The following is an 18,882-nucleotide window of genomic DNA, read 5'->3' on the forward strand; positions in this document are numbered from 1 at the left end:
CCTTTAGCAAATTTGTAATACCTCAAAAGTTAACACCATGGTAGTTATAGATCAGAGTGATAAATAGAAATGAGAGTTGGAATAATGGTATGGTGATAATTAATTGTGATTGGGATGAATAGAAGAAGAAAAAATAAAATAAAACAAGGCAACATAATAATAATGATAAGAGAAACGAAAGTGTATAATATGATGAGATAATATAATCAAAATAAAAATTAATAATCTTAAAAAATAATAAAATTAAAGATAATTAAAGAGGTTCAAGATAAAATTGAAAAAATATATTTTTTACAAAAAAACGAACATAAAATTTAATTTTTTTGTTATTTGGTATAAAAATAAATATAATAAAATAAATCATTATTCTCATACATAATGACATAAAATTTGACATTATCCCTTTATAGAACTATTTATTTTTTTAGTTTTTATTCTTATTTTTGTGCTTTATTTTAATTTTGTTAAACAAAAAAGTTCTAATATTATTTAACTTTAATTTTTAACTTTTACCACAAATAAAAATACATGACTTTGTGTGTATTAAATAATAAAAAAAAAAAATACTCGGAACAGAAAAAGTTAAGTTTACTCTTTCATTATATTTATAAGAGTGTAAATTATTCGCACAAGTGTTACAAGACCTTTTTTTTTTTTACTTTATTTTTAAATTAGTATTCACTTCTGATTGTAATAATTATGAATTAATACATGATGATAACTAATTGCGATTGTAGAGAAGATAGAAGGAGGAGAAGAGAGAACAAGCCAATATAAGCATGGGGATGAGCCAATGATAAATATGTAGATAGATAATGGTAAGAAAAAAAATAATGAAAACAAAAATTAAAAATTTTAAAAGAATAATAAAACTAAAGATAATTTGAAATGTTGAATATAAAATTATTAGAAATAAAAGTTTTTTAGCCATTAAAATTATACGAAAGAAAAGAGTGATTTAAATATAAATTTTTATATCTACTCTAGATTAAATAAGATAGTTATAGATCAAGGCGATGAACAAAAATGAGAGCTACTATAATAATATGGTGGTAATTGATTGCGGTTGGAGTTAATAGAAAAAGAAAACAAGAAAAGGGAATAAAACAAGGTTAATAGTGACGAGACAATAATAATTATTAATATAATTTTAATTTTAACAAAATATGATATAAATAAGATCACGTTAATATTAAAATAAAAGAATACTTATAAAATAAATTTAAAAAATGAATAATATATTAACAAAAAAATTAAAATTAATTTTTTAAAAACAATAGAAAAACGGCTGAACAGGCACTAACATGCCTATTGAGCTGCTAATTTTGAATAATACCGATGCAACTAACGAATTGTTGTTTATAAAATTTTTGTGCCCAGATCAACCAGCATCCTCCATTGTAATTTTAGGCAAATTCAGATAAGAATTCCCATTTTAAATAAATTAGTGACATAATTTTTGCTATAATTATTTTATATATTAAAAAACTAATATTTAAATACAAAATAAATTTCGAATTCAAATAACAGTGCAAATGATTACAAGCTCTATTCAAATCAAACACATAGCAGTGAAAAAAAAAATATAAAAAATTAATTTTTTACAACCTAGTTATATTTATCTTTGCCGTCAACGTCTTCTTATAGTAGAGTAGGGCCTATGTACTGCTCTCTCTTAACCATCAAGTTTTTGGGCGGTTGAGTCTCCTCTAACCATGTCATTTCAGATGCTTTATCTACCTCAACACCTTTTATTTAAAAATTAACACATTAGGATTTGGCTTTTTCTGTTAGGCTTATTATTATTAGGACAAGAAGGAGGAAGAGAAGTACTTGGAAGATCTTTGATAGGAGGAGACCTTCGGAAATGGGAGCAGTGTCTTCCATTTTCTGTTGAATATGGTGGGGAATGTTCAAAGTGCCGATGGTAAATTCCCGGTCAACTGATTTGATGACAGTACCCTTCAATGGTAATATTTCAGAAACAGATTTTAAGAAATAATTAAAATCAAGAAAAAATCATATCATTAAAGAGTATAAATGGAACAAAGGTCTTACAAGGTCTGCAAGTTGATCAGCTTCCCAAGTTCAGGTGGAACAACTCCAGAAAAATTGTTTGCTTCCAGCATCCTAATTAATGTTTTAAAACTACCATTTCAGTAAATATTGAAAAAGGCACACTATTGAATGAATACACTTAAAAGCTCAAAACATACAGGTATGTGAGAGTAGTAATATTTCCTAGATGCTTTGGAATTTCCCCTGACAAGCGATTCACAAGAGAGCTAAATCATGTTATATGAAATATGTAATCAAATATAAGAACAATATAATGACAAATTACGTTCATATTTTACGTTTTTGTATATGAATGTGCTACTGTCAATATCAATAGGCAAATCAATTGTTCATATTTTTCACAATTATATGAGGTTTTAAATTGAGTTAATACCAATTATCACATAAAAAAAATTAAAAGTAAAATCCTAGAGAAATACCATCGACTAGAAAAAATAATTAATAAACAGAGCCAAGTAGCACCTTCAATTCATCAACTGCAGCCCCAAACTTTGCCAGTGTGCTCACAGCACTGGCCCTAACAGTTGCAGTCTCAAGATGTACTCTGTTATAAATATAACAAATATATTTGCTGGGCTCTAATGTCTTCGGACCTTCAACTCCCAACAAGTGTAGTATCTAGGGTACAACAGAAAAATGACTGATGCCAAATGATAAAATTCCAAAACCAAATTGTAAAGAACAAAGCACAAAACAAGAGATAATACCTGTGTGGACAAATAAGTGAATTCACAATCTCCAATGAACTCACAAAGATGGAGCAACCACTTTCCTTAGCATCAGGGATATCTCAAATCAGAATCACAATTGAATCTACGATTGCTTTTTTGTAATCAAAACCACCTTCTTCTCTGAGAATGTTACTTAGGAAGTTCATCCTGAATAATAACATAATAGAACCTGGTAACTTAGACCACTTATCTAGAAAGATATTCATAAGAAAGATGTAACATCTGTGAAAAGAGACCAATAGAGTGACGCATATACTCACAGAGATCTATATGTTAAAGGGAACTTCAAGCACAATGATCTTATTGCTTCTACAACAACAATTTTGAATTCATCAGCAATATCAGACATGAAATTTGTAATCTGCTTCATAAGACGGTCTACACTTGATTCATTTCCTGTCTTTAAAAGAGTGGTAATAGCAAGTGTAGCAATGCTTCTGTTCTGGTCAGAAATTAAACTTTCCATGTCGATGTTGCAGTTAGTTACAGCCATTGGATGTGTCATTGCAACCTGCAAAGTTCAAAGCAATACTCATTAGGAATCAATGCTTAGAAATAATTCTGAGGCCAATATTTGATTCAAAATAAGCAAAGGTTAAATAAGCAAATACATTTCATTATTTAGGAATAATAGAAAATATATAGCATTAGTTATTTAGAAATAAAGAAAATTTGATCCACTAATAACCACCAAAATCATTAATGAAGATTTGCATATTTCCCCAAAGAACCTTATCTGTTTCAATTTGAGCTATTGGTTCATCAACAGCAACCCTGTCACCAGGCACTGTTCCCACCAAAACAGAACACATGGCGGTAAATTAACAAGAACTATTAAAAATAATTCGATCATGTCACCTATAATATAATACAAGAGGCAAGTTAGCATACTCTTTAAGAATTTGGCCAGGGTTCCATCAGCAATAGATTCAGCCAAAGGAGGGACCACAACATCAACATTATCTCCTTCATTACAAATATAAACAACATTAGATGTGGTAAAATAAGAGCATTCAAGGAGGGGGAAAATAAAAGCAAAAGCAAAAAACAAAACTGGATACTTAAAAGACAAAGCATTAAGACCTGCATTAAAAAACTCTTTCTTTCACAAAAAGGACCATGTTGGTCCTAGACATTAGATTCTCCCAAATTCCTTGAGATATGCCCAATTGACACAGTGCACAGAAACAAAACTACTCAGATGTTATATTAAGTAATGTACTTTAGGGTAAGAGAATAAGTGACTAATGAGTTCTTAAGAGTTGGGGGACTCTAGAATTGTTCCTAACCACTGCAATATAGTATTCACTAAATCNNACTCCTCTTTACAGGTGCAGTTACCCACCAAATAAAAGAAGCACAAACTATAGATGCAACTTAAATGAGAGAAACTGATAGTCACATAATCTTACCACTGTCTGATGAAAATGGACGCCTCCATGTTTGCATGGTAGCCTCTTGACAAAAAACCTCCCTACATAGCAACAAGTTAATCAGGACAGTTTCTATAACTATGAGAGGAAGGAAGCAGGGGAAAATAATCAAGTAGATGAACATTAAGATGTAAGACAAATACTTGAAATATGTTTTGGGAATAATAATCTGGCATGCATGAACAACATACAAGAAAGGGATGAATAAAACCAAGGAAAGCAAGGAAATTATTCCAGAGGCAGATTTACCATCACTCATAAGGAAAAATTAAGGCAATTTTGGTGTTGAAAAACAATGCCACACCTTCATCTTACAGAAATATTTTTTAATTGTCATTTTTTCCTGTTCTAAAAAAGTTTGTTCTGATAGGAAACAGAAAAGTTTCAAATTATTTTATTTTCATCCTAGCCTTTTCCCAAAAAGCATAAGAACGTTATTGATCTTCCAAAGGTTAATTGACTCGCCACCTTACATTTAGTCCCTGTAATAATCAAACCCTAAGTGCATGCCCAGTGTAGACTGCAGACTCATTTTTCTATTTCCAGCTTGACCTAATTTCCATCCACAAAATAGAATCTTAAAGCAATAATTAAAGCCTCTGAATAATAAATGAAGTCACTAACCTCAGGTTTTAAATTGACCCAGCAACCTGCAAAAGCAATAACATTGATGACACAAAATTTCAAATTTGAATAAATAATTTAAAATGACATCAGTTAAAGCATTTCCAAATATAAAATGCACCGAAACTTACCAAGTGTCATGTGAGAGAAGTTCCGGACATTCCCATAATGTCCTGAATAAAATGAAACCTGTTCAACAAAATTAAAAATAATAGTAAGAACCATCCAAGGATATAACTAATGAGCAAACAAACAATTAAGGCTCCAGGTAATAATGATTGCCCGAAAACAAAAAATCCACATTCTGTGAAGGTAAAAATTGCATAAAGAACACACCTTATCAATAAAAGGTAAATCACTCTACAATTATAGATTAGATGTTCAAAGAAATTTGTTTTGGGTAAAACTGTAAAAGTATAATTCAATCAATATAAGGGCAGATAGTAAAACATAACATTAATAATAAGACGTCCTACAAACTGAAGACGATTGATCAAAGAAATCAACACTTTGTAGTCTTTTAGTAAAATTCATGCTGGACAAAAATCATGCAGCTCAACTCAACAATAAAGGTATAAATCCACATGGAAATAGCAGACTTAACTGACTTTAATTCAGTAAGAACAAGTTTTCACCACACCTCATCAATATTGGACAACCATCTGTATATGCAATCATATTTTGGAAAAAATTCAGAGAACACAGAAGAGAACCAATTTTACAGAGAAGCAACTTAGCAACTATGATCTAATTCACAGTTCAAACTGTCCAAGAACCACAGAACAACACATGTACACAATTCTCAATATGAGGGACAAATTACCTCCTTTTCAACAATGGAGGAAATTCTGGCAGGAGCTGAGGAGCCAGAGCGGAATTTCCGTGCTGACTGGCTTAAAAGCTGAAGAAAAAAAATCACATCAGGTTTCACTTAAAATATCAACAGATCAACTACCTTCACATTTCACTCCATGTCTCCATTGAATTTGAAATTTCATTATAAGAGATTAGTAAGAGAAAAACTCACCATGGGATATGGGCTGCTAGAAGCAACGCTCCGCCTTATGACACCGAACATGATTCCGCGGCAACTTTAAAACCTAATTTCATACGCGCAAAAGGAAAAAAAAAAAGCCAACAATTTCAACAAACAAACTACAATATTCACTGGAATTTGTCCTTTAAGCTAAGAAAACAGAGCATTGAAGAAAAAATAACCAAGTAAAATTCAATAACAAAATATCAGATCTCTTCCAACAGCAGTCGCTATCTCTGTTTCAAGTTTTCTCTGTGCCTCATTAGCTGCTTCAAGATCTGACTTAAGAAGACTATTGTACCGCTGCAGATTCATATTGTACTCATCTAATCCTTTGTACATGTCATGATATAAATTTGCTTGCAAAACTCAACAGTTTCAAAAAATAAAAAATAAATAACAACGAGGGAATCACCAGGAATCAAATAACTGACTAGCAGTATTAAATCAATTGAGGAATAACCCAAGAGAGAAATATTTTTGCCTGACAGACCAGTTTATCAATGACTATCTTTTCTAGAATATAGCACAGTATTACCCCATTCGCTCGGCAGCTGATTTCTTGTCCTGAATCCGCTCAAGCTTAGCTGATTTCTCTTTACAAACTTTCTCAGCCGCATTCCTTGCTTCCTTTTCTTCTCTAACGATTATCTGCTTCCTGGTTTCAAATCCAAGAAAACTTAGGCCATTAAGCAAGAGGGGAAAAAAAATAGACTCTTCAGTTGGGATATTCAACTAGGCATTCTTACCAACTTATCTGATTCTTCCTTTGCAATTCTCTCTTCTAAATCAGAGATTCTCTTGTTCAATTCCTCTATCATATTCTTCAACGCAATCTCTGAGAAAAACATGAGTATTTAATGAATAAATGGTTGGTCTAGTGGTATCAATTTCTTATAACATGTCAAAGGAAATGTAAGTTCTATGTAGCCTTTTAGAAACAGCAGCCAACGCAACAAGGTAGAAAAATTGAAGCTTTCTTCAACATCAAATTGTTAGGAATTTGAAATCATTAGACAGTTACACTAAAGAAAGACATCCCTATCGTCCGCACAGAGAGTACCAGCCATCGCAAATCACAATCTTTTAAAATTAAAAACAATCCAACCGTGTCAATCTCAGTAATCGTGGAATTGGACACGAATTTCATTTAGTGTTGGAACTGTATAGAAATACACACAAACCAATTAAATTAAACTTCAACACTCTTTTGTTATCTGGTTTGATTACAGAGTATAATAAATAGGGTTTACCTGATCTCAAAACCAGCAATGAAGCATCAATGGAAGGGCCCCTGGACGAGGAAGGGAGCGGCGCCAGAGAGAGAGGCAGCGAAGGGGTTAGGGGATAGCAGCGACGGAAGGGAGCGGCAGCGGAGGGAGCATTCACGGAGGATTTGCGACGGCAAGTGACCGGAGGGAGTCACCGCCAGAGAGAGTCACTGCAGAAGGAGGGTTAGGGGTGCCGGCGGGGGCATTGCGAGCGCGGCGACATTCTTCGCGGAGTGCCGTGGTACTTCGTGCAGAGCTGGGCTTCTTCGGAGTACTGTCGTCGCCGGTGATTGGAGTGCTGGGATTCTTCGTGGGTGAGGCACAATGAATATTGAATAGAGGGTGAGTTCATTGAACGAGTTAGTGTGTGTTTGGATTGTGGTTGGTCAAACTGGAATTTGAATAAAAGTAATTTTATAGAATTGATTTTGGATAGAACTAAGTTTGTGTCAATATAATTTATGTTTGGCAATTTTTTACCAAAATTGATTTTGATAAAATAAATATTATTTGGATAATATTAGTTAAAATTACTTTTAGATAAATAATTACTTAAAAGGATATGACATTAAATTATAATATTATTTTTTTATACATGTTTAATTTTTTTATACTTTTTTTCTAAAAAAAGAACTCATATAGAGAAGAATAATAAGAATTCTATAAATAATACAATAACATGTATAAAGGATAAAATTGGTAAAAAAAATAAATATTAAAGGTATTGGCTAAAAGCACGTTAGTGCAACGGAGAAGCTAGAAATTATTGCTTCTTGTAAACGTGATTTTATGAACAAAATCACTTGTGCGTTTGTAGAGAAAAAATTTAGCCAAACAAAAAAGTGAAGTTTTCAAGAAGTTCTAACGTGTTTTTTTTCTTCGAACGTGGTTACCAAACACACCCTGGTTTGAAGAAGGAGTTCTCTGAAAGAACTTCATGTGTGTTTGGATTTTAGTTTGTAAACAAGAGTTTGTGTAAAATTGATCTTGCAAACTTGATTTTTATGTAAACAAGTGAAATAACCTGTGCCATGCACGTGATAAATCTGAAATTATAATTTTAAATTATTCTATTAAATTTAATTTGAATTGTAATAATTTAATTAATAAATAAATAATATGATGTACATTTTTTTTTTTTACCAAAGATAGGAGACTTGAACCCGCAACCTCTTAATTGAGTATGGGGAGACTATGCCATTTGAGCTATTACTCATTGGCATTTGGAAAGATAGGAGACTCGAACCCGCAACCTCTTAATTGAGTATGAGGAGTCTATGCCATTTGAGCTATTACTCATTGGCAAATAATATGATGTACATTGTTCGTGTTTTTTTTTAAATATAGTATTAAATGTATTAACTCGAATGTAGCTATTAAATGTATAAAAAATTATGTTTGAATTATGAATTCTCTAAATGAAATTATCCCGTTTAAAATATTTAAATTATGATTTCAATCATAAATTATAATTATGATTTAAAAAAAATTTTGATATAATATTACATTTCTTTCTTCATTTTACTATTAATATGTTGATATTGCAAGTTTAAATTACAGTATTTTACTTAATCTTGACTGAAAAAGAAAATAGTTACGTGTTTCTATCATTTAATTTATTTAATACACAATGTGCTAACACTAACGATATTTTTAAAAAAAATATATTGATAAAAATAGATATAATATAATTACAAATATAACATAAATAAATAAAATATATAAATAAATGCGAAACCAATATGTTTACCAATGTCTTTGTTAAATTTTATAAATTAGAAAATAAATTATGTATTTGGTTGCTTGGTGATCACATAGATGATCAAGTAATTGGATTGTAAATTGATCTCATAGTGTACATCTTATTTTTTTCTCATTTTTGAATGAAAGCGAAAATTAAGGGAATAAGTAGTAATATATAAAGAAAAAAATTTGTACAACAACACATAATTATAACCTAAAGAAATATTCATATTAAAATTTTACATACTGCAATTTATGAAGATCAATCACAATGTACTGGTCACTTCTCTCTATTTTTGACCATGATATGAGTTTTTCTTTTCTAGTCAAGAATCTAATAACATCTAATTGAACAAAAAAAATGAATTAAAAGTACCAAATTAAGGACAAATGAGTGAATAATATAAGAAATTATAACTTTGAACGCGTATAAAATAAAAAGAATTTACTTATTTATTTTATATTAAATGATAAAACTAACAATAGTATATTAATAAAAGGATATACTTTTAAAAAAGGTCACAATATAATTTCAAATATTATACAATTTTTTAGCAAAACTTAAAATCAAAAGGAAAATAATTTTGTGTGGGTTAATATAAATTAATTACGTACCAAATAAGTAGAATCGTTCATTTGTTTGTTTCAATATATCAGCATAAACAAGCAAATTAAAATGATTATCCAGAATTTTACGATCATCGACCAAATGTACTATACCTGACTCCATCTTAAAAGATATTTTGCACGTGCGTACAGTCAGAAGATATATTCCGCTTGATTTTTCGATCTCAAAATTTGAGAAGACATAGACTTTCCTTTCTACCAATTCATTCTCAAATATTTTTGTCAAATAATTCTTGATTGAACAATGAATTTTATCGTATTGCAAAACAAATTAAATATAAAAGCTATTAGCATTTACAAAGCTATTAAAAAGAATTGTCTTTGACTTGATTGAACAATGAATTTTATCGTATTACAAAATAAATTAAATATAAAAGCTATTAGCATTTACAAAGTTATTAAAAAGAATTGTCTTTGACTTGTGAAATAGTGTACTTATAAAATTAACTTAAAATATGAACTACAAATATTTATAAGAATTTAATTTTGATGCACTGACAGTGTAAAGTAGTTTTACACGTGTATCCAATTACGTAATGACACATCAATAAAAATAAATACATTTCACATTGACCGCGTGAATAGTCATCCAAAAGAACGGATGTGATTGCACGACTATGTAAAACGCTTTACACTGTCAGTGCATCAAAATTAAACTCTATTTATAAATTGAACTTAGCATTACTTGAAAAAATTTAGTAAATGAATCAATTAATCTTATCATCTATTAGAACTATTTCTATGTAAATCATCTTACTCTTGTCAAACTTGAATAGAACTTTTTATAATCTTATAATTCTTGTCTTTATTTTTCATACTTTCTCTTCGTATAATCTACTATAGGTGATACTATTAATAGGATCGTAGTCAATAGTCATTAACTATGGAAAAAAAAATAGAATAAAGTTAGATCAAAGAAACTCTAAATTTGAAATATAATAATAAATATGTCATGTAATGAAAAAATAACAAACAATATATATATTTATTTTTGATATTGTCCAAAATTAAATTGAAATTATGTTCAAAGTCTTAATACCGTAATTGAGGTATAATTAATACCTAAAATTTTAATAAGTAAATACCTAAAATAAGTTAATTAAATAACAACCATTAATACCTAAATTATTGAAAAAGAATTTTTAATAAATGTGAGGAATAAAAATAAAAAAAATTAATAAATAATATTAGTGTTTAAATAAAAGAGTTGATAAAGAATAATAATTATAAGTAAAAATAGTATTTTTATTTTGGAAAAAAAATACATGAGAAATTATTTAATAATCCGTGCCATGTACATGATAATAAATTGTTCAATAATTCGTACTATGCACGTGATAAATTTAAAATTATAATTTTAAATTATTTTATTAAAATTAATTTAAACTGTAGTAATTGGGTTTATTTTTTCTTAACCTAGTGTTATGTGTATCAACTCTAATATAGTTATTAATCGTTTTTGTTAATCTACCTTTTTTTCTCTAAATTTATGATTTAAAATAACAATTATAAATACTAATAATTAAACAAATTATTATATTATAATTATTTACGTTTTATTCCCAAAATTGAAAACATACTATTTTTTTATTTAATGGTTTTTTATTTATACTACCAGTATATATTAATCGATTAGTCAATGATTTTTTTATTTATAGGATTCTCTAAAACTAATTTAATCAACTACCAATATTAGAACTAAATTATTTAAATAATATTTAATCTATTCCAATCCTTAGATACGTATAGATTAGAGTCAATCTCGTAACACCCAACCGAAATAACATTATAAGATCGAACATTTAGAATCCGTACAAATTTATATTATCTTCTTGTTAAAATTGTCAAATTAAATTGACTTTTATTCCCTTCAATGGCATTGCATTAATGCACCAAAAGACCGGTAGTTTCTGAAAAAAATACAATATGTTATAAAATTATTTTTAATACAAAAAGCTTAAGAGAAAAAAAATTTAAATATAGTACAAATCTTTGAATTGCATCTTCAAGGTTGGCACGAATTTTTCAAAATTGAACCTAAATTGAGAAAATTCGATCTCATTATATGCTCCACTTCGAATATTTTTCGACAAACGTAGAAAACGTAGAGGAGAAGTGACTTGAACTTGACCTACAAAGCTCCTTAGAAACAATTGCCCAATCAAAAAAGAATAACAGATTAGAAAAAAAATGCTTTAATTTTTAGATTTAGACTCACTAACCACAAAGAAACACTATATATAACTTTTACTAGTACAAAAATAATTATAGAAATTAATTATTGTAATATCAATTTACCACTATGAACGTTAGTATCATATTTATAGCAATTACAATTATAAATTTATGTTTAACTTTTTATATAATTATAATTAAGATATTTTTTAAATAAGTATAATTATGCATTATTCATTAAATGCTAATTGTAATATAATTATAATAAAGATATTTTTCTAAAAATAATTTTAGAAGAGAGAAGAGTGCTTTAATTACATGAAAATAGTACTTTCTAAAAAGGAAAAACTACCAAAAGTACCCATGAAGTTTACGAACGCTGACAAAAGTACCCATAAACTAAGAAAATTAACGTTGTACCCATGAAAGATGGGTTTCGTATGACAAAAGTATCCAAATCCTAATTTTTTGTTGATTTTTTAATAAAATCAACAAAAAATTAAGATTTGGATACTTTTGTCATACGGAACTCATCTTTCATGGGTACAACGTTAATTTTCATAGTTTATGGGTACTTTTGTTAGCGTTCATAAACTTCATGGATACTTTTGGTAGTTTTTCCTTCTAAAAATAAAGATATGTTCGTAAATTAGTATAATTATGTATTATTCATTAAATATTAATTATAATATAATTATAATAAATATATTTTTTATAAAATAATTTAGAATAGAGAATAGAAAAGTTCATTTTGGAGGGAAAATGGAGTCATGAGAGATCGACACGTCAATATGATCATGTTTTTGTTAAAAAACAATAAAATTAAAAATGAGATAACCCCATAAGCCATAAACATAACAAAGTTTAATTTAAAACAAAATACTCATAATCCATATCAATAAATCAACCTCTCATGACCCTCATAGAAGTTTTGAGTTTCCATCACGCTTGTTATGGCCTGGCCCAAGCAGTTTGCGGGCCGGCCCGACCCGAGCAGCACCCGACCCGAACGGTCGGGAGTGAGACGCTCAGATTCCGACCCGGACATGCGTCCCTGACAGCTTCACCACAGCTGTGCAAGGGAGGCCTCGAAGAAGGTGGGCTTGTCTCTGCAGGACCCACCTCTGACACGGTATATATGGGGAAGGACCTACCCTTCCCCCAAGGTACGTCACATACCAATCACCCCCTTTTTCGCCTGCACACTTCACTGACTTGGGCGTCGGAGTGTCTTTGCAGGTGACACCCGCCTTCCACATCTGAAGAGTTCGGGACCTCGCTTACCCCCTACCCGGAGACGTACGTCCAGACGATTTCCCCCTTTTTGACCGGGATACTCATCCGATCCGTCCGGTACCCGACATACCGAACATTGGCGCCGTCTGTGGGGACCGTCCATGGACTTCATACTGGTCCAAAGTGGAACAAGCCGCGAGGCCGAGCCCGGAGGGGACGCTACCGCGACTACTTCCCAGCAGCGTACAAGATCCCCTCCAAGGCGCACAACACAATCTCACGAGAGACTCCCCTTCGGGGAACTGGTGACAACCACGCCAGAATAATGCAAGAGCTACGCCACAAGATGCAAGACTTGGAACGCCGGCTAGCAGACAGGGAGCATGACCAGCCCACCCCAGAACAAAGCCACTCCTGCGCTCACTCTAGGAGCCACTCCAGATGCACGCCCAGCCCCCAGGTTGAGTCCGAGAGCGTTGGGGAAAGAGGACGCATGAGAAGACGCCATGACCCCGTCATTTATGCCAGACGTGAGAGGCGGCGTACTACAGATCACGGAACCGAAGACGCTCGTCGGGAGGATGACGAAGGGAGAACGACGAGAACGCGGGGACCCGTGATAATGGGGGCGACCCCATTTCATCGTTCCATACTCGAGGTCCGGCTACCAAAACATTTTGACAAGCCAACGGATATGAGGTATGACGGAACGCAAGACCCGCTGGAACACCTCACGGCCTTTGAGGCCAGGATGAACCTGGAGGGAGTGGGAGACGAGGTAAGGTGCCGCGCTTTCCCGGTCACCCTGGCGGGGCCTGCAATACGGTGGTTCAATAACCTCCCGCAGGGCTCGGTGACCGGCTTCGCGGACATCAGCCATGCCTTCTTAGCCCAATTCACGACCAGAATCACAAAGGCGAAGCACCCAATCAACTTGCTTGGGGTGACTCAGCGACCCGACGAGTCGACCAGGAAATACCTAGACAGATTCAACAATGAGTGCCTGGAAATCGACGGGCTGACAGACTCAGTCGCAAGCTTATGCTTGACGAACGGACTCCTGAATGAGGACTTCAGAAAGCACCTTACCACGAAACCGGTGTGGAGTATGCAGGAGATCCAATGTGTAGCTAACGAGTACATTAATGATGAGGAAGTCAGCCAGGTTGTGGCTGCCAACAAACGGCAACCCTCCTACAACCAAACCCGGCACCACGAGAGCAGAGAAAGACAAAAGGAACACGCCAGGGACGGCGGCCCGAGTAAGACACCAAGGCCATTTCCCCGAGTCAGAAAGTTCACCAATTACACCCCCCTCACAGCACCGATCATGGAAGTTTACCAACAAATAGCTGAGAAGGGAATACTGTCGAAACCCCGACCTCTGAAGGATCGAACAGGGGGAAACAAAAAGCCTTTATTGCGAATATCATAAGGGATACGGGCACAAGACCCAAGACTATTTCCACCTAAAGGATGCGCTAGAGCAAGCAATCAGGGACGGGAAGCTTGCTGAATTCTCCCACCTCATTAGAGAGTCGAGGAGACGAAATCGCGACCACGAGGGCGAGGACAGGTCCCGGGTGACAAGGCGACGCCAAGAACCAGAGGGAGACGACCACGGTCTGACGGTGGTGAACGTAGTAACGGCGAGGAATTCGGCCCCGAGGTCGAGATCGGCACAGAAGAAAGACGCCAAAGTCCTGGCAGTCTCCTCTTCATCTGCGAGAAGTTCCCAGAGGCTCCCATCCATCTCCCTTGGTCCAGAAGACCAATGGTTTGACGAGGTCCTAGAAAGTCCCCCCATGGTCATCACGGCCAGAGTCGGAATCGGTCTCGTCAAACGGATCCTCGTGGATACAGGGGCGGACTCAAACATCATGTTCCGCAATGTATTTGATGCCTTGGGATTGTGTGACTGGTGCACGAATTATGAATCACACTTTTCACACTCGTACCACTAACCAGCAAGTGCACTGGGTCGTCCAAGTAATACCTTACGTGAGTAAGGGTCGAATCCCACGGAGATTGTTGGTTTGAAGCAATCTATGGTTATCTTGCAATTCTTAGTCAGGAAGTCAATTATATTTATCAGTTGAGTTGCGAATAAACAAGAAAGCATGGATTAAAGGTTACTTGTTATGCAGTAATGGATAATATGTTGGAGTTTTGGAGATGCTTTGTCTTCATAATCACTGCTTTCCTCTGTCCTCTAAGTCAAGTACGCACGTCCTCCTATGGCAAGCTGTGTGTAGGTGGATCACCATTGTCAATGGCTACCATCCATCCTTCCAGTGAAAAGGGTCCAGGTGCGCTGTCACCGCACGGCTAATCATCTGCAGGTTCCCAGTCGTACCGGAATAGGATTTACTATCCTTTTGCGTCTGTCACTACGCCCAGCACTCGCGAGTTTGAAGTTCGTCACAGCCATCCAATCCCAGAATCCTACTCGGAATACCACAGACAAGGTTTAGACTTTCCGGATTCTCATGAATGCCGCCATCAATCTAGCTTATACCACGGAGATTCTGATTAGGGAATCTAAGAGATATTCATTCAATCTGATGTAGAACGGAAGTGATTGTCAGACACACGTTCATGGATTGAGGAAGGTGATGAGTGTCACTGATCATCACCTTCTCCATAGTTAGGCGCAAATGGATATCTTAGATAGGAACACGCATATTTGAATGGAAAACAGAAATACTTGCATTAATTCATCAAGACACAGCAGAGCTCCTCACCCCCAACAATGGAGTTTAGAGACTCATGCCATCAAAGGGTACAAAGTTCAGATCTAAAAATATCATGAGATACAAAATAAATCTCTAAAAGTTGTTTAAATACTAAACTAGTAACCTAGGTTTACAGAAAATGAGTAAACTATAACAGATAGTGCAGAAATCCACTTCTGGGACCCACTTGGTGTGTGCTGGGGCTGAGACTAAAACTTTCACGTGCCTGGGGCTGTTTTGGGTGTTCAACGCCAGCTTTGGATCCTTTTCTGGCGTTGAACTCCAACTTGTAACTTGTTTCTGGCGCTGGACGCCAGAATTGGGCAGAGAACTGGAGTTGAACACCAGTTTACGTCATCTATCCTTGAGCAAAGTATGAACTATTATATATTTATGGAAAGCCCTGGATGTCTACTTTCCAACGCAATTAGAAGCACGCCATTTGGAGTTCTGTAGCTCTAGAAAATCTATTTTGAGTGCAGGGAGGTCAGAATCCAACAGCATCAGCAGTCCTTTTTCAGCCTGAATCAGATTTTTGCTCAGCTCCCTCAATTTCAGCCAGAAAATACCTGAAATTATAGAAAAACACACAAACTCATAGTAAAGTCTAGAAATATGAATTTTGCCTAGAAACTAATGAAAATAAACTAAAAACCAACTAAAACATACTAAAATCTATATGAAATTAACCTCGAAAAGCGTATAAAATATCCGCTCATCAGTGACACCGACCTAGCGACCCACCAGCACGGTGTGGTAGGGTTGGGTGACCACTTCATCAAGTCGGATGAGATTATCTCCCTCCCGACCTCCGTGGGACAAGGACAGAAGCGAAGGACAATAATGGCAGATTTCGTAGTTTTGCGGGATTCCACAGCCTACAACATCATCCTGGGGAGGAAAACCATCAACGACCTTGGAGCAGCGATCAGTACGAAATTTCTTGTAATGAAGTTTGTTACTGATGACGGATCCGTAGGATCCATTAGAGGAGATTTGGAAACGGCAGTCGCCTGCGACCACGCCAGCCTCTCCTTGAGGAAAAAATCCAAAGAAGCATCAGGGGTGTTCCTCGCCGACCTGGATGCCAGAGTAGACGACAAGCCCAAGCCCGAGCCAGAAGGGGACCTGGAAAAATTTAGGGTTGGGGACACAGAGGAAAAGTTCACATTTATAAACAGAAATCTCCCTCATGAATTGAAGGAACCTTTGATGGAGATGATCAGAGCCAATGCCGACTTGTTCGCTTGGACGCCAGCCGACATGCCGGGGATAGATCCCCAACTCATGTCACATTGTCTGGCCGTCAAGCCGGAAGCCCAACCAGTGTCCCAAAGGAGAAGGAAGATGCCACAAGAAAGGGCAGAAGAGGTGGCCAGGCAGACGGCCAGCCTCCTCGAAGCAGGGTTCATCCGAGAACTAGACTACTCGACTTGGCTGTCGAATGTGGTCTTGGTGAAAAAGCACAATGGGAGATGGAGAATGTGTGTAGACTATTCCGACCTCAACAAGGCGTGCCCCAAGGACTACTATCCCCTTCCCAACATTGATGCGCTCGTCGACGCGGCGGCAGGATACCGGTATCTGAGCTTTATGGACGCTTACTCCGGGTACAATCAGATACCAATGCACCAGCCCGACGAGGATAAAACGGCGTTCATAACGCCAGGGGAGATCTATTGCTACAAGGTAATGCCATTCAGCCTGAAAAATGCTGGTGCCACGTACCAGAGGCTGATGAACAAGATATTCAGCGAGCTCATAGGCAAGACAGTGGAAGTCTACGTGGACGACATCCTCGCAAAAACCACACGGCCCGACGATCTCCTAAGCGACCTTGGGGGCGTGTTCGCGTCCCTCCGACAATACGGCATGAGGCTCAACCCGCTCAAGTGCGACTTTGCCATGGAGGCCGTGAAGTTCCTAGGGTTCATGATAACCCAAAGAGGGGTAGAAGCCAACCCTGAAAAGTGCCAAGCGATCCTCCGGATGAAGAGCCCAGATTGTATCAAAGACGTCCAGCGATTGGCAGGAAGGTTGACTGCGTTATCCCGTTTCCTCGGTGCATCGGCAGCAAAAGTCCTTCCTTTCTTCAATCTGATGAAAAAGGGGATAGCATTCGAATGGACTCCTGCATGTGAGGAAGCATTCAACCACTTCAAAGAAATCCTAGCAACACCTCCAGTGCTCGGGAAGCCTAAGGCCGGAGAACCACTCTACCTCTACCTAGCCGTAACGGAGGAAGCGCTTGCAGCGGTGCTGGTACGAGAAGAAGGGAAGGCTCAGCAACTGATCTACTTCGTAAGAAGGGCGCTACAAGGAGCAGAGCTGAGGTATAGCAAACTGGAGAAACTGGCGCTGACGCTCCTAACCTCCTCCCGAAGGCTGAGACAATACTTTTAGGGCCACCGTGTCGTCGTGAGAACGGACCAAGCGATTCGCCAAGTGCTCCAAAAACCTGATTTGGCAAGAAGGATGATGACCTGGGCCATCGAGCTCTCCCAATATGACTTGCAGTATGAGCCTCGACATGCGATCAAGGCGCAGGCGATGGCAGATTTCCTAGTAGAGGTAACAGGGGACCCACCCGAGGAAATGCGCACACGGTGGAGGCTCCATGTAGACGGGGCCTCCAACCAAACGTCCGGGGGTGCAGGGGTCATCTTAGAGAGCCCGACTGGGATCATATACGAGCAGTCGACCAAGTTTGAATTTCCCGTATCGAATAACCAAGCGGAATACGAAGCCCTCTTGGGTGGACTAGCCCTAGCCCGGGAAGTCGGGGAGACAAGGCTGGAAGTGTGCAGCGACTCACAGGTCATTACCTCACAAGTGAACGGAAGCTATCAAGCCAGAGACCCACTGCTGCAAAAGTATTTGGAAAAGGTTAGAGAATTGACCAGGCAGTTCTAGGAGGTAACGGTCCAAGACGTTCCGAGGGAGAAGAACACACGGGCAGACCTCCTATCTAAGCTAGCAAGCACAAAGCCGAGAGCGGGCAACCGGTCTCTCATCCAGGGCATGGTAAAGGAGCCAACGGTTGCCCTACATTTGGCGAAATCAAGCCCCTCTTGGTTGGACCCCATCACAAACTTCCTGGAACATGGCAAACTACCTGACGATGAGAAAGCAGCCAAAACGTTAAGGAGGAAGGCTGCCAAATATACGACCATACAGGGACAACTGTTCAGA

The 18,882-nt window shown here is 36.2% G+C and overlaps 1 protein-coding gene across 4 annotated transcripts; it reads right to left on the reverse strand.

Moving 5' to 3' along the window:
- Positions 1,503-7,518, reverse strand: LOC107609528. 4 transcript variants are annotated; one of them, XR_002351516.1, is made up of 11 exons: positions 7,157-7,515; positions 6,653-6,741; positions 6,442-6,561; positions 5,895-5,967; positions 5,691-5,768; positions 4,999-5,056; positions 4,868-4,893; positions 4,223-4,284; positions 3,702-3,776; positions 3,542-3,597; positions 3,227-3,321 (listed from the first exon to the last, which is right to left on the reverse strand). XR_002351516.1 is itself a non-coding variant. In XM_021108060.1 (9 exons), the coding sequence occupies exons 4-9, from the start codon at positions 5,943-5,945 to the stop codon at positions 3,770-3,772; spliced, it is 282 nt and encodes a 93-aa protein (XP_020963719.1). In that variant the 5' UTR covers positions 5,946-5,967; positions 6,442-6,561; positions 6,653-6,741; positions 7,157-7,518; the 3' UTR covers positions 3,711-3,769. The 4 variants fall into 4 exon arrangements, 1 of the variants encoding a protein (XP_020963719.1); XR_002351515.1 differs by lacking the exons at positions 4,868-4,893; positions 4,999-5,056; positions 5,691-5,768; ... (2 more) ...; positions 6,653-6,741; positions 7,157-7,515 and adding exons at positions 1,503-1,748; positions 1,834-1,962; positions 2,059-2,130; ... (1 more) ...; positions 2,787-2,957; positions 4,717-4,861 and having other exon boundaries at positions 3,071-3,321; XR_002351517.1 differs by lacking the exon at positions 3,542-3,597 and having other exon boundaries at positions 7,157-7,517.

This window comes from Arachis ipaensis, chromosome B07 (assembly GCF_000816755.2).
Source record: "Arachis ipaensis cultivar K30076 chromosome B07, Araip1.1, whole genome shotgun sequence".
In the NCBI taxonomy this organism is placed as follows: domain Eukaryota; kingdom Viridiplantae; phylum Streptophyta; class Magnoliopsida; order Fabales; family Fabaceae; genus Arachis; species Arachis ipaensis.

Excerpts from the sequence above, each read along its gene's own strand:
- LOC107609528 (XM_021108060.1), bottom strand. The coding sequence starts at position 5,945 with ATGTTCGGTGTCATAAGGCGGAGCGTTGCTTCTAGCAGCCCATATCCC. Across the intron at positions 5,769-5,894 it reads CTAGCAGCCCATATCCCATG|CTTTTAAGCCAGTCAGCACG; the intron begins GTGAGTTTTTCT and ends TTTTTTCTTCAG. Across the intron at positions 5,057-5,690 it reads CCTCCATTGTTGAAAAGGAG|GTTTCATTTTATTCAGGACA; the intron begins GTAATTTGTCCC and ends TTTGTTGAACAG.